The following is a 13,988-nucleotide window of genomic DNA, read 5'->3' as shown; positions in this document are numbered from 1 at the left end:
TTCTCCGGGCAGTCTTAATTCCAGCATGTGCTTCATCCAGCCTGGCATTTATCTTGATGTACTCTGCATATAAGTTAAATAAGCAGGTTGACATATATTGTATTGTACTTTACCTATATTGTCAAGTACAGCCTTGACGTACTCCTTTCCCAATTTTGAAGCAGTCTGTTTTTCCACGTTGTGTTCTAACTGTTGGTTCTTGACCTGCATACAGATTTCTCAGGAGACAGGTCATGTGGTCTGCTATTCCCATCTCTTTAAGACTTTTCTACAATTTGTTGTAATTTACATAGTCAAAGGCTTTAAGTAATCAATGATGCAGTAGTAGATGTTTTTCTGGAATTCTCTTGCTTTTGCCATGATTCATCAGAGGTTGGCAATTTGATCTCTGATTTCTCTGCCTTTTCTAAATCCAGCTTGAACATCTGGAAGTTCTCTGTTCATGTACTGTTGAAGCCTAGAATTTTGAGCATAATTTGCTAGCATGTGAAATGAATGCAGTTGTCCGGTAGGTTGAACATTCTTTGACATCGCCTTTCTTTGGGATTGAAATGAGAACTGACCTTTTCCAGTCCTATGGCCACTGCTGAGTTTACCAAATTTGGTGCTATATTGAGGGCAGCACTTTAACAGCATCATCTTTTAGGATTTGAAGTAGCTCAGCTGGAATTCCTTCACCTTTGTGCTCTTAGCCCCACATTTTTGTATTCAGTTCTCTCAGCCCCCACCAGCACTGGCAAAATCCTCTCTTGGTCAGTGGCACCCAGGGCTGATTTTGAAGGAGGCTTTGGGATGGACGATGCTCAGGATGCTGGAGCCTATCCTGGCAGAGGAGACCTTGGCTTGAGGTGTGTGTGGAGGGTGAGCCTCCTCAGATGAGTGCACCTCCCAGTGCTTGTACAGGCTGAAGCGGGTGGGTGGGGATGGGGATTAAAATGACAGCCCTGCCTGTTGCTCACCACTCAGCAGTGGCGCCTTGCTTCTGTGGTGTCCTGGCCTTCTTCTGCAGACTTTCTCAATCGTTGAACTCCTTACTGCTGTCCATTCAGGCTCTCTTCACAGCCACCAGCTGTCCCCTTCCTGGGTCCATGTCCAAACCCCACTTTCCAGCACCCAGCCCTCCTCTTGACAGAAGACACGTGACTCAGGCTGGGCTGGCAAGGCTGCAGTACAGACCGTGTGCACAGTTCTTACTTTGTCCTGCCTTTCACAGATGGTCCACCGTGTTCTTTGATCCTCCGAAGGTCCCTTTCTGTCCCCGCAGATTTCCCCACCATGAGGGGATTTTCTGATTGCAAGAACCTCTTCTCGCCTTCAGCTTCCCCCCAGGGTTGCTGGTCCCTTTTATGATTCTTTTTTTTTTTCCTTTCATTTTTCCTACCCCACTCCGAGGGGATTTTTCTTGTCCTTTTAGGTGTTCAGAGTCTTCTTCTAATGTTCAGTAGGTACTCTGTGTGAGAATTGTTCCATTTATAGATATAGTCTTGATGTCCTGGTGAGGAGACATGAATTCCACGTCCTTCTCTTCTGCCATCCCGACTCCTCTTTGATAGCTTTTGAAGGAAGCAAAAGCGTGACAAAGTGATACAGTCTTTCACTTTAAAGTAGGATCATCCAACTCAGTCTGAATTCTGACGATATGTTAAATTTCTGATTTGTAGACATGGGCATTTTTTCTTGTTTGAATACAGTATTGTATTCCCTTTTAGACATCTCTCTTATGCAAAAGAAGACAGGAGAAAAATAAGCCTCTACCCAGTGAAAAGGAAAATAGTAGCTTATATTTATTGGGTTCATATTATATGATAGGCACTATTCTAAGTACTTGTTACTTGTACTGGTTTATTTAATATTTCTAACTGTGTGAGACACAGTTACTCTTTATAGTCTCATTTTATAGATGAGGAAGCTAACACAGAGATGTTAAATAGTTTACCAAAAGTCTTGTAAGTAACATTTGGCACAGCAGGGATCCAAATCCCAGCTGTTCAACACCACTGTCTATTAATACTCTGCTGAATTGTCACTTAAAGTGGCAAGTTATGTAATTATTTTAATTTTAGTTTCCATCGATGTAAATGTGACATTCTCTCTCTGGGTAGAAATTTTGTTTCTGTTTCTAAGATCTCCACTGAAGTGATGAAGTGTGTGTAGCCTATTCCTGATGCTTCTCTTTTTGCACTCTACCTTTGGAATATCTATAATAGTTCTAACTGCTTGAAGGAAAAAAGAAGTATGTGAAAAACAGTGCTACGTGGATTCAGTTGCTTGGTTAATTCCACTGGAGGCTTGCTGGAATTGTTTCTATTTAGAAATCTAAAATTTCCCATAATGAACTAAATTAATTCTGTCCTGAACATTCTTTTTGCCTAGCATGTTTCGCCAAGGGATGCATGACTTGAAAGTCTGGCCTAACGTGGAAGCAGATGGATCAGAACCCACCAAAACTCCTGGCAGAACAAGCAGTACTCTCTCAGAGGATCAGATGAGTCGCCTTGCCAAGGTAAAAAAGAAATTACTGAAACAGGTGGAAAGCTTTAAATGATAATCTGTTGTATAAATTGACATTATGAATTCTGTGAGGTTACTTTTTAATTTAAATTCAATCTTTTAATAATAGTTTTATTGAAATATAATTCATGTACCATAAAGTTCACGCTTGGAAAGTGTACTGTTCAGTGATTTTTTTTTAGTGAATTCACAGAGTTGTGCATTCATTACCATTCTACCTTTAGACCATTTTTTATCAAAAATGTAACCATGTACACATTAGCAGTCATTCCTTGTTCCCTCCTCTCTCCAGCCCCTAGCAACTACTAATCTACTTTCTAGCTCTGTGGATTTTCCAGTATTGGATATTTCATGTAAAGAGAATCATGTAATATATTGCTTTTTTGTGTCTGAAACTCCAATGGATTTGAAAACATAGAGCTTTTAGTGATATTTTCAGGATGATCACCTCCCTTTTTTGGTCACATAATCTGAAAGATGCATGTGTTATTACATGCTGGAGATTCTTATACTGTTTGAAAATGAAAATTTCTTTTACTAGGTAGTTTAAATTGCCCTCACTCCACCATACTCCTCTTTTTGTAAACTGAGTTATTACCTTTTTCTTTCAGAATTGTGTTAATGAAGTGTTTTCCTTTAGCTTTTGTATTTTTAAGTTAAATTCTTTTTTTAAATCACAACAGTTTAACTTATTTTGTGAATATCTGTTCAGAAAGTACTATGTTACTTACTAGCTTCCCACCAGCCGTCTGTTTTACACATGGTGGTGTGTCACGTCCGCGCTGCTTTCTCAGTTCGTCCCACTCTCCTTCCCCGGCTGTGTCTGCATGTTCGTACTCTACATCTGTGTCTCTATTGCTGCAAACAGTACAGGGAACTATATTCAATATCCTGTAATAACCTGTAGTGGAAAATAATTGGAAAAAGTGATCAGTATCTTGTTATAACCTGTGTTGGACAATAATTGGAAAAAGTGTACACAAACATGTTTCGTTCGAATCACTTTGCTGTACGTGTGAAACATAATATTGTAAGGCAAAAAAAAAAGTACTATGTTAGATATTGTTTAAATATCCTTTTACAGTTCTTTAGTTAAGAGATGAGACTTTAATTTTTACATGTGGTTTTCCTTTCTGATCTTATTAGTTATGGATGACTCTATAATGTCTGGTGAAAGTTTTGGTGCCAAACATTTTACAACTTGTTGCCTCAATCTACATGTGGAAGAAATCCTAATTATAAAGAATAAGCACTTGGAGTGTCTAAGCTTTATGCTTCAGTGTAATTTTTTTCAAGTTTATTCTGTCTTTTTATATGTCTCTTTTATGGAAAAATTGTATCAGAGCTTCTTAATAAGCATTTTGACCAAATTGCTGTTGTCCTCCATAAGTACTATTCCCCTCCATAATAAATAAAACTTAGCTTTCAGTTCAGCTACTCATTGTGAGATTTTGTTGACATTCTTACATGTAATATAGGAAACCGCTTACACTTTTCATATGTATACTTTCTCTTTAAGAATTTATCTTAGTGATGCTATTTTATTGAAGCTACTCTCTGAATTTTATAAACTGTGAATAATAGAAATTGTATCAGAATCACCTCATTAATAAGCTATAAGCTTGTATTTCAAATGCAGGAAAACCTTAAATTGTCTTTAAGAACAGCATTCATCATGAGAATGAATATTATGATTCATGTAATAACAAAATGCTGGATTTGAGGAGAAATGGCTGAGTCAAGAAATATAAAGATATGTAGTTGCACAGTGCATCCACTTTGTTTCTTTCATATTAAAAAAATTATAGGCTTCTATTCATATGTTCCTAATTTTTTTTCCCAATTATTTTTTATTTATTTTTTTAAATTATGACTTTAATTGAATGATTATAGTAGAAATTTTGCTTTTCACGATTTAGTCATTGCAATGAAAATTTTACTTTTAGTAAATTTAAGGTAACCAACCTTACAAATAAATATCAACAAGTATCATAAATACCAATAAATATAAAAGAACATGTAAAATTTCAAAATTTCTGTCATAACTTGTATTATAGTTGACATCTTTGATTCATAGAAGAGGAGGATCATATAAACTCTTAAAACATCCTTACAGCAAAGATGAACGTAAAACCACTTTATGCTTTTATTATATATATTATTATTGTTGTTGCTGTTGTGTTGCTGTTGTTCAGTCGCTAAGTTGTGTCTGACTCTTTGCCACCACATCAGATCAGATCAGATCAGTCGCTCAGTCGTGTCCGACTCTTTGCGACCCCATGAATCGCAGCACGCCAGGCCTCCCTGTCCATCACCAACTCCCGGAGTTCACTGAGACTCATGTCCATCGAGTCAGTGATGCCATCCAGCCATCTCATCCTCTGTCGTCCCCTTCTCACCACATAGCAACATTCCAGGCTCTTCTGTTCTCCAGTATCTCCTGGTTCAGTCAGTCGCTCAGTCGTGTCCAGCTCCTTGCGATCCCATGGACTGAAGCATGCCAGGCTTTCCTGTCCATCACCAACTCCTGGAGCTTGCTCAAACTCATGTCCATCAAGTTGGTGATGCCATCCAACCATCTCATTCTCTGTCATCCCCTTCTCCTCCTGCCTTCAATCTTTCCTAGCATCAGGGTCTTTTCCATTGAGTCAGTTCTTTGCATCAGGTGGCCAAAGTATTGGAGTTTCAGCTTCAGCATCAGTCCTTCCAATGAATAATCAGGACTGATTTCCTTTAGGATGGACTGGTTAGATCTCCTTTCAGTCCATCAAGAGTCTTCTTCAACACCACAATTCAAAAGCATCAATTCTTTGGCCCTCAGCTTTCTTTATAGTCCAACTCACATCCATACATGACTACTGGAAAGACCATAGCTTTGACTAGACGGACTTTTGTTGGCAAAGTAATGTCTCTGTTTTTAATATGCTGTCCAGGTTGGTCATAACTTTTCTTCCAAGGAGCAAGCATCTTTTAATTTCTTGGCTGCACTCACCATCTGCAGTGATTTTGGAGCCCAAGAAAATAAAGTCTCTCACTGTTTCTATTATTTCCCCATCTATTTGCCATGAAGTGATGGGACTGAATGCCATGATCTTAGTTTTCTGAATATTGAGTTTTAAGCCAACTTTTTCATTCTCCTCTTTGACTTTCATTAAGAAACTCTTTAGTTCTTCTTTACTTTCTGCCATAAGGGTGGTGGTATCTGCATATCTGAGGTTATTGATATTTCTCCCGGCAATCTTGATTCCAGCTTGTGCTTCATCCAGCCTGGCATTTTGTATGATGTACTTTGCACATAAGTTAAATAAGCAGGTTGACAGTATGCAGCCTTGACGTACTCCTTTCCTGATTTGGAGTTTGCTCAAATTCATGTCCATTGAGTCGATGATGCTATCTAACCATCTCACCTTTTCCTGCCCCCTTCTCCTTTTGCCTTCAATCTTTCCCAGCATCAGGGTCTTTTCCAGTGAGTCAACTCTTCACCTCAGTTGGCCAGAGTATTGGAGCTTCAGCTTCAGCATCAGTCTTATCAAAGAGTATTTAGGGTTAATTTCCTTCAGAATGACAGGTTTGATCTCTTTGCAGTCCAGGAAACTTTCAGTTGTCTTTTCCAGCACCACAGTTGGAAAGTATTAATTCTTTGGTGCTCAGCCTTCTTTATGGTCCAACTCTCACATCTGCACATGACACTGGAAAAAACATTGCTTTGACTATATGCATACCTTTGTCTTTGACAAAGTGATATTTCTGCTTTTTAATACACTATTTAGGTTTGTTATAGTTTTCCTTCCTTTTAATTTCATGGCTGCAGTCTCTGCAGTGATTTTGGAGCCCAGGAAAATAAAATCTGTCACTGCTTCCACTTTTTCGTTTTTTATTTGCTATAAAGTGATGGAACTGGAAATCATGATCCTAGTTTTTTGAATGTTGAGTTTTAAGCCAGGTTTTTCATTCTTCTCTTTAACCCTTATCAAGAGGCTCTTTAGTTCCTCTTCCCTTTCTGCCCTTAGTGTTATCATCTGAATTTCTGAAGTTGTTGATATTTCTCCCAGCACTCTTGATTCCAGCTTGTGATTCATCCAGCCCCACATTTCACATGATGTACTCTGCATATAAGTTATATAAGCAAGGTGACAATATACAGCCTTGTTGTACTTCTTTCCCAGTATTGAAGCAGTCTGTTGTTCCATGTTCAGTTCTAACTGTTGCTTCTTGACCCACATACAGGTTTATCAGGAGATAGGTAAGATGGTCTGATACTCCCATCTCTTTAAGAATTTTCCATAGTTCGTTGTGATCCACACAGTGAAAGGCTTTAGCGTAGTCAGTGAAGCAGAAATATATGTTTTTCTGGAATTCCCTTGCTTTCTCATGATCCAACAAATGTTGACATTTTGCTCTCTAGATCCTCTGCCTTTCCTAAATCCAGCTTGTTCATCTGGAAGTTCTTGGTTCATGAACTGCTGAAGCCAGGCCTGAAGCATTTTGAGCATAACCTTGTTAGCATGTGAAATGAGTGCAGTTGTATGCTAGTTTGAACATTCTTTGGCTTTGCCCTTCCCTGGGATTGGAATGAAAAATGACCTTTTCCAGTCCTGTGGCCACAGCTGAGTTTTGTATGACATATTGTATGACAAATTTGCTGACATATTATATGGAGCACTTTCACAGCTACATCTTTTAGGATTTTAAATAGCTCAGCTAGGTACCCATCACTTCCACTAGGTTTGTAATAATACTTTCTAAAGCCTATTTGACTTCACACTCCAGGATGTCTGGGTCTAGGTGAATGACCACACCATCGTGGTTATCTGGGTCATTAAGACCCTTTCTGTATAGTTTTTCTGTGTATTCTTGCAACCTTTTCTTAATCCCTTCTGCTTCTGTTAGGTCATTACTGTATCTGTCCTTTATCATTCCCATCCTTGCATGAAATGTTCCCCTTGATATCTCTCAATTTTCTTGAAGAGGTGGCTAGTCTTTGCCATTCTACTGTTTTTCTCTGTTTCTTCACATTGTTCCTGTAAAAAGGCCTTTTTATTCTCCTTGCTATTCTCTGGAACTCTGCATTCATTTGAATGTATCTTTCCCTTTCTCCCTTTCCTTTTGCTTCTCTTCTTTGCTCAGCTATTTGTAAAGCCTTCTCACACAACCACTTTACCTTCTTGCATTTCTTTTTCTTGGGGATGGTTTTGGTTACCTCCTCCTGTACAGTGTTATAAACCTCCATCCATAGTTTTACTTCACTTTATCAGATCTAATTCCTTGCATCTATATTTCACTTCCATTATATAATCATAAGGGATTTGATTTCAATCATACCAGAATGGCCTAATGGTTTTCCCTACTTTCTTCAGTTTAAGCCTGAATTTTGTAGTAAGGAGCTCATGATCTGAGTCACAGTCAGCTCCAGGCCTTGTTTTTATCGACTGTATTGAGCTTCTCCATCATTGGCTGCAAAGAGCACAATAAATCTGATTTCAGTATTGACCATCTGGTGATGTCCATGTGTAGAGTCTTCTCTTGAGCTGTTGGAAATAGTGTTTGCTATGACCAGTCTGTTCTCTTGAGAAACCCTGTTAGCTTTTGCCCTGCTTCATTTTATACTCCTGTGTAGCGGTTCATATTCTATGATTCTAAAAGCACTGACATAGCAAATAATGGGGATTTTTTTCTCTCCACCTTAGTAGAAGAAAAAACATGCAGTCATCGTTTGCCAGTTGTGGCACTGTTGTTCATGCCATTCCTTTTTTTCTGTAAAACATATGCCTGGAGTAAAGCATTGTTTAGGACCTGCTTTAGCGAATGATCTGGCTATGCTCTTAGATTTTGTTTTTGTTGTTGTTTGATTAGTGCCTGTTTCTTGACTTAAGTTTTTCAGACTGGCTTCCTGAATATTTCCTTTCTGTTATACCAGAAAAAGTATACTTTGATATTTGTTGTGATCTTAATTTCTAAACTTATCGAAGAGAGTACACTTTGATCCTAGGTATGCTCTGAACTTAAAATGTATTTTGGTATTGTTTTTTCTTTAAATTATGCCACAGTAGCTCTTTCTCCCTCCTCTCTTCCTCTCAGTTTTCCGGTTCCACGTTAAAAAGTTTGTCCTGTTAGATTGTCATTCTCATCTACAAAATATTTTGAAACTGTCTGTGGTGCAATATACTTTTAAAACCTGGGGAAAGAATGTCTGTGCTCATTTTTCCATTTTCATGTAAAAGGAACAGATACTTCTGTTTCTCACTATCATTTTAAGAAAAGAAATGAGTATTCTAATAGATGATGTTCAAGTGGTTAGAACTGAACGATTTCTTTCGTATTGTACTTTGATTTTTCAGCCACTGAATTTACTCTGATTGTTTCTAATTGTTAAGAAGGTGGCTTTGTTAGCAGAAGGAATCTGGAGACTTCCTCCTGTGGGCCTTGGCTCTTGGTAGGGATGCAAAGAATTTAAGGTCTTACCCCATTGCAAGAAGGTTTATTAACAATAAGGAAAGAAAGAACAAATTGCAAAGAGTTGCACCCGACTAAGTGCACACAAAGAACAGAGAGAACACTTCATGAGAGAGGGCCGTCAAGGGAGACAAATTTCCCTGGAGGGTTGGGGTACAAGAGTTTTTAAGGCAGGATCATTTGCATAATCCAGGGAGTTTGTTGAGTAACTGCTGCAAGTTATAGTAATATGGAAGGATGCTCTACTGCGCATGTCCTTCACATAATTCAGTCTGTTACAATTAGATGTATGTTTTCAAGGAATATTTATGAGCAGTTAAAGTCCAATGGCCACCAAAGGTTACCTTAGTACTGGATAGTTAGGGGTGTGTCAGTGTGCTAGGGTCGGGAAAGTTCTGACAGTAGGGCCGGTGGGGGGGCGGTTTAAAGTCTCCTGACTATTTTTGGAGTACTGGTGGGTGTATCAGGGGCGGGACTGGTAAATTGCTTGGTGAGGTTATGGGGCTCTTGGATGGTTAGTTGAAGGGACCGCCTCTCATTGCTCTCTGCTACCTTCCTGTTGATCAGCTTAAACATAAAATGGTGTGTATTAATCTTAATAATACACTGTATTATTAAATAATACACAGTGTATCTTAAAGTGTAGTTTCCATGCATCCTGTAAGCCAAAATAAATAGCAAAGTGACAGTTTTCAAACTACAGATTAAGAGAGTTTATTCAGTTAAAGAACTGCTTTAGTCTTGGCTGCTTCCAGTTAATAGGATAAGAGAGCTGGGAAATGAAGATGAACTTTTTAAATGGCCTATGAAAAGACAGTGTTATATAATTACTAAGCAAAGAACCTCAAACTCAAGCTGTACTAAATATTCTAATTCTTATTGATAGATCTGAAAGTAAATTATAACTGCAATTTGAATAATTGAAGTTTAAAAGCCTGATATCTAGGTTTAACATTTTTTAAGAGTTTAAATACTCCTGGAATAGTTTTTGTGGAGTTAACTTTTAATGATTATACATCATGTTTTGAACATGCCTAATTTTCGTTTGAGGAAAAATTGAGTGTAAGAAAAGGAAACAACTCAATAGTCTTCAGTTTAGTTCTTACTTTGTATAACTTGAATTTCTTAGACTTAGTAGGGAACAGGAAGATAGTGAATGTATTGAAATATACTCTTTCCCCCATTTTCCTCATTGTCTTCTCTTTCCCATCTCTAAATTTCCCCAATTAATTTTTATTAATGTGTAGTAACTTTCTGTTAGAATTGATTTGTGAAAATAATAAAAGGCCAGACCTCTTGGGCATTTTATTACCCTTTGGTTGTCTGTGAACCAACCTTTTAATAATTGTGGGTGTTACTTGAGCTCCATTTTTCAGCTCCATTTTTCAGCTTGTCATATTTTAAGAGTTTTATGGCTAGGATGCATATCCACCTGGGGTTTTGGATGTGACTACTAAGTTGTAGTGTTTGATTTATATTTGAGTTCATGTCTTTAGATAAAAGCGTCCATCTCCACTGTCTTCATTTTAGCAGCTCTGCTTGTTGCCTTTGGAATGTGCTTTAGTTTCTGTCAATTTGATTAAGAGGAGGCAAAAGAAAGTAAGGACTATTTGAAAAATGCTTTGTGCGACAAGATAGGGTAGGCACTCTTAGGGAGAGGGTACAGATGACTGCTGCTGCAGAGAAGTCGTGGTAGGATGTGGTTATGTGTCAGGCTGACCCCTCGAGTGCCTTGAAGGGGTAATTGTGGGTCCAGAATCAGACTCAGGTTTGTAACCGCAGGAACTGGATTTATTTTACTTCATCCAGAAAAAGTTAGTATCTTGAACATAGGTTCATGCCAATCAATTCAAGGGGTTATTTTTAACCTTATGATGTAGACCTGTACTGTCATAATAGCCTCAATTCACATATGGCAACTTAATTAAAATTAAATAAATTTAAAATCAGTTGTTTTGTTACCATAATCACATTTCAAGTGCTCAATAGCCACATGTGGCTAGTGGTTACCTAGTAGGCAGTGCAGGTAGGGGAATATTTCCATTATTGCTGAAAGTTCTGTTCAGCAAGTTCTGTTGAGCAGCAGTGGTCTTGAATGCCAATTTAATAATTTTTAAATAGTGAGCAACCATATTATCTTTATGGTAACCATGCTACTTGTGCCTGTTACCCAGGACACCATTTTTCAAGGCAAGTTGCAAATTAAATTAGTCTTCAGGAGATTATTAATTTCTTAATCATGAAGGACCCTGAAGGAGCTAGAAAGCTTGTGAGATATTTCTCTCAGTTTGAGGAAATCTTTAAAGTTCTTTTCCTCTTTTTCTCTTGACATCATTTCTCTAGTTTCTTGAATATACTGTATGTTTTCAATAAACATTGACTAATTATCATGATCACAAAATAATCCTTTACAACTGAGATTAAGGTAACGAAGAAATTTTCTTGTTACAAAATTTTATGAAATGAAATTGAGGCTATTTAAATTATTTTACAGTACTAATTGACCTGCTGAAATATTTACCCTTGAAAGTAAATATTTTACATAGAATGAACTGCATTGAATGGGTACTTGTCTTGAGGTATGAATTTAGAGGAGTTCACTGAGATTTTAAGTATGTGGACAAGTCCTCTTTAGTGCCACCATCATCACTTCTTCTTGTTGCTGATGCACTCCTAAATGTTGGAGATTTAAGAACTAGATTACCAGGTTGAAACTGTTATTATTAGTGACATTTTGAGTAATACTAAAATAGTAATAATCACCTTGCATGTATAAACAGCATTAATAGCTCTAAAACCCTTTAGCATGGATCAGGAACTAAAATGGAGACTGTTTTTCATTCAAATTCCAATTGTGTCTTGTTCACTTGTGATATTGGATAGCTACTTAACCTTTACGAAGTCATGAATTCCTCATCTATGAATAGGAGTAATTATTATATCTACTTTTTTGAGTTTCTATGAAGACTAGATATAAATGAGGTTAAATAAATAGTTAAAGGATTTAACATATTATGGGACAGTTGTTCAGTCGCTAAGTCTGACACTTTGCGACCCTGTGGACTACAGCACGCCAGGCCTCCCTGTTGTTCACTATTTCCCAGAGTTTGCTCAAACTCATGTCCATTGAGTTGGTGATGCCATCCAACCATCTTACCTCTATTGCTCCCTTCTCCTCCTACCCTCAATCTTTACCAGCTTCAGGGTCTTTTCCAGTGAGTCGACTATTTGCCTCAAGTGGCAAAACTATTGAAACTTCAGCTTTAGCATTAGTCCTTCAGATGAATATTCAGGGTTGATTTCCTTTAGGATTGACTGGTTTGATCTCCTTGCAGTCCAAGGGACTCCAAAAAGTCTTCTCCAGCACTACAGTTCAAAAGCATCAATTCTTGGTCACTCAGCCTTCTTTATGGTCCAACTCTCACATCTGTACATGACTACTGGAAAAACTAAGTGTGTTAGTCACTTAGTCACATCTGACTCTTTCTGACCACAGAGACTGTAGCCCTCCAGGCTTCTCTGCACATGGAATTTTCCAGGCAAGAATACTGAAGTGGGTCCCATTCCCTTCTTCAGAGAATCTTCCTGACCCAAGGTTTGAACCCATGTCTCCCGGGATTGCAGGAGGATTCTCTACGGTCTGAGCCCCCAGGGAATCCCAGAAAAACCATAGCTTTGACTATACAGCCTTTTGTCAGAAAAGTAGTATCTCTGCTTTTTAATGTGCTATCTAGGTTTGTCATAGCTTTTTTTCCAAGGAGCAAGTGTCTTTTAATTTCATGGCTACAGTCACCTTCCGCAGTGATTTTGGAGCACAAGAAAATAAAGTCTATCAGTGTTTCTACTTTTCCTCGGTTTGCCATTAAGACCAACCTAGATAGCATATTCAAAAGCAGAGACATTACTTTGCCAACAAAGGTCCGTCTAGTCAAGGCTATGGTTTTTCCTGTGGTCATGTATGGATGTGAGAGTTGGACTGTGAAGAAGGCTGAGCGCCGAAGAATTGATGCTTTTGAACTGTGGTGTTGGAGAAGACTCTTGAAGAGTCCCTTGGACTGCAAGGGGATCCAACCAGTCCATTCTGAAGGAGATCGGCCCTGGGATTTCTTTGGAAGGAATTCTGCTAAAGCTGAAACTCCAGTACTTTGGCCACCTCGTGCGAAGAGTTGACTCATTGGAAAAGACTCTGATGCTGGGAGGGATTGGGGGCAGGAGGAGAAGGGGACGACAGAGGATGAGATGGCTGGATGGCATCACTGACTCGATGGACATGAGTCTCAGTGAACTCCGGGAGTTGGTGATGGATAGGGAGGCCTGGTGTGCTGCGATTCATGGGGTCGCAAAGAGTCGGACACGACTGGGCGACTGATGTGATCTGATCTGATCTGAGTGATGCTGGATGCCATGATCTTAGTTTTTTGAAAGTTGTTGCTTTTCCACTCTCCTCTTTCACATTTATCAAGAGGCTCTTCAGTTGTTCTTCCTTTTCTGCCATTAGGGTGGCATCCTGCATATCTGAGGTTGTTGGTATTTCTTATGGCAATCTTAATACCAGCATGTGATTCATCCAGCTTGGCTTCCTTGGTGGCTCAGATGATAAAGAATCTGCCTGCAATGCAGGAGACCTGGGTTCAATCCCTGGATTGGGAAGATCCCCTGAAGGAGGGCATGACAGCCCACTCCACTATACTTGCCAGGAAAATCCTCATGGACAGGGGAGCCTGGCGGGCTACAGTCCAAGGGGTTGCAAAGAGTGGGACACGACTGAGCAACTAAGCACACAGCACATTCTGCATAGAAGTTAAATAAGCATAGTGATACTCACTATATGGCCTGTTGTACTCCATTGCCAGTTTAGAACCAGTACATTGTTCATGTCTCGTTTTAACTGTTGCTTTTTTACCCCCATATATAGGTTTCTCAGGAGACAAGTAACATGGTCCGGTACTCCCATCTCTAAGAATTTCCCACAGTTTGTTGTGATCCACACAAAGGCTTTAGTGTAGTCAGTGAAGCAGAAGTAG

The 13,988-nt window shown here is 38.8% G+C and overlaps 1 protein-coding gene across 9 annotated transcripts in view; it reads left to right on the top strand.

Moving 5' to 3' along the window:
• The window catches only part of PIK3C3 (phosphatidylinositol 3-kinase catalytic subunit type 3), a 165,724-nt gene that overhangs the window by 19,845 nt on the left and 131,891 nt on the right, over positions 1 to 13,988 (top strand). For all 9 annotated transcript variants that reach the window (XR_015153421.1, XR_015153420.1, XR_015153419.1 and 6 more), the window contains exon 4: positions 2,374 to 2,503. Coding sequence is in view for 4 of the 9 variants with exons in the window: in XM_086372256.1 (XP_086228382.1) it covers positions 2,374 to 2,503 (130 nt within the window). In the remaining 5 variants the exon portion in view is untranslated. The remainder of the gene's footprint in view (positions 1 to 2,373; positions 2,504 to 13,988) is intronic.

The sequence above is a fragment of the Bos grunniens genome, chromosome 24 (assembly GCF_055505025.1).
Source record: "Bos grunniens cultivar Pamir isolate PY7600 chromosome 24, Bosgru_T2T1.0, whole genome shotgun sequence".
In the NCBI taxonomy this organism is placed as follows: domain Eukaryota; kingdom Metazoa; phylum Chordata; class Mammalia; order Artiodactyla; family Bovidae; genus Bos; species Bos grunniens.
Note: the sequence above shows the minus strand (reverse complement) of the source record. Positions and strands in the feature narration are given on the sequence as shown.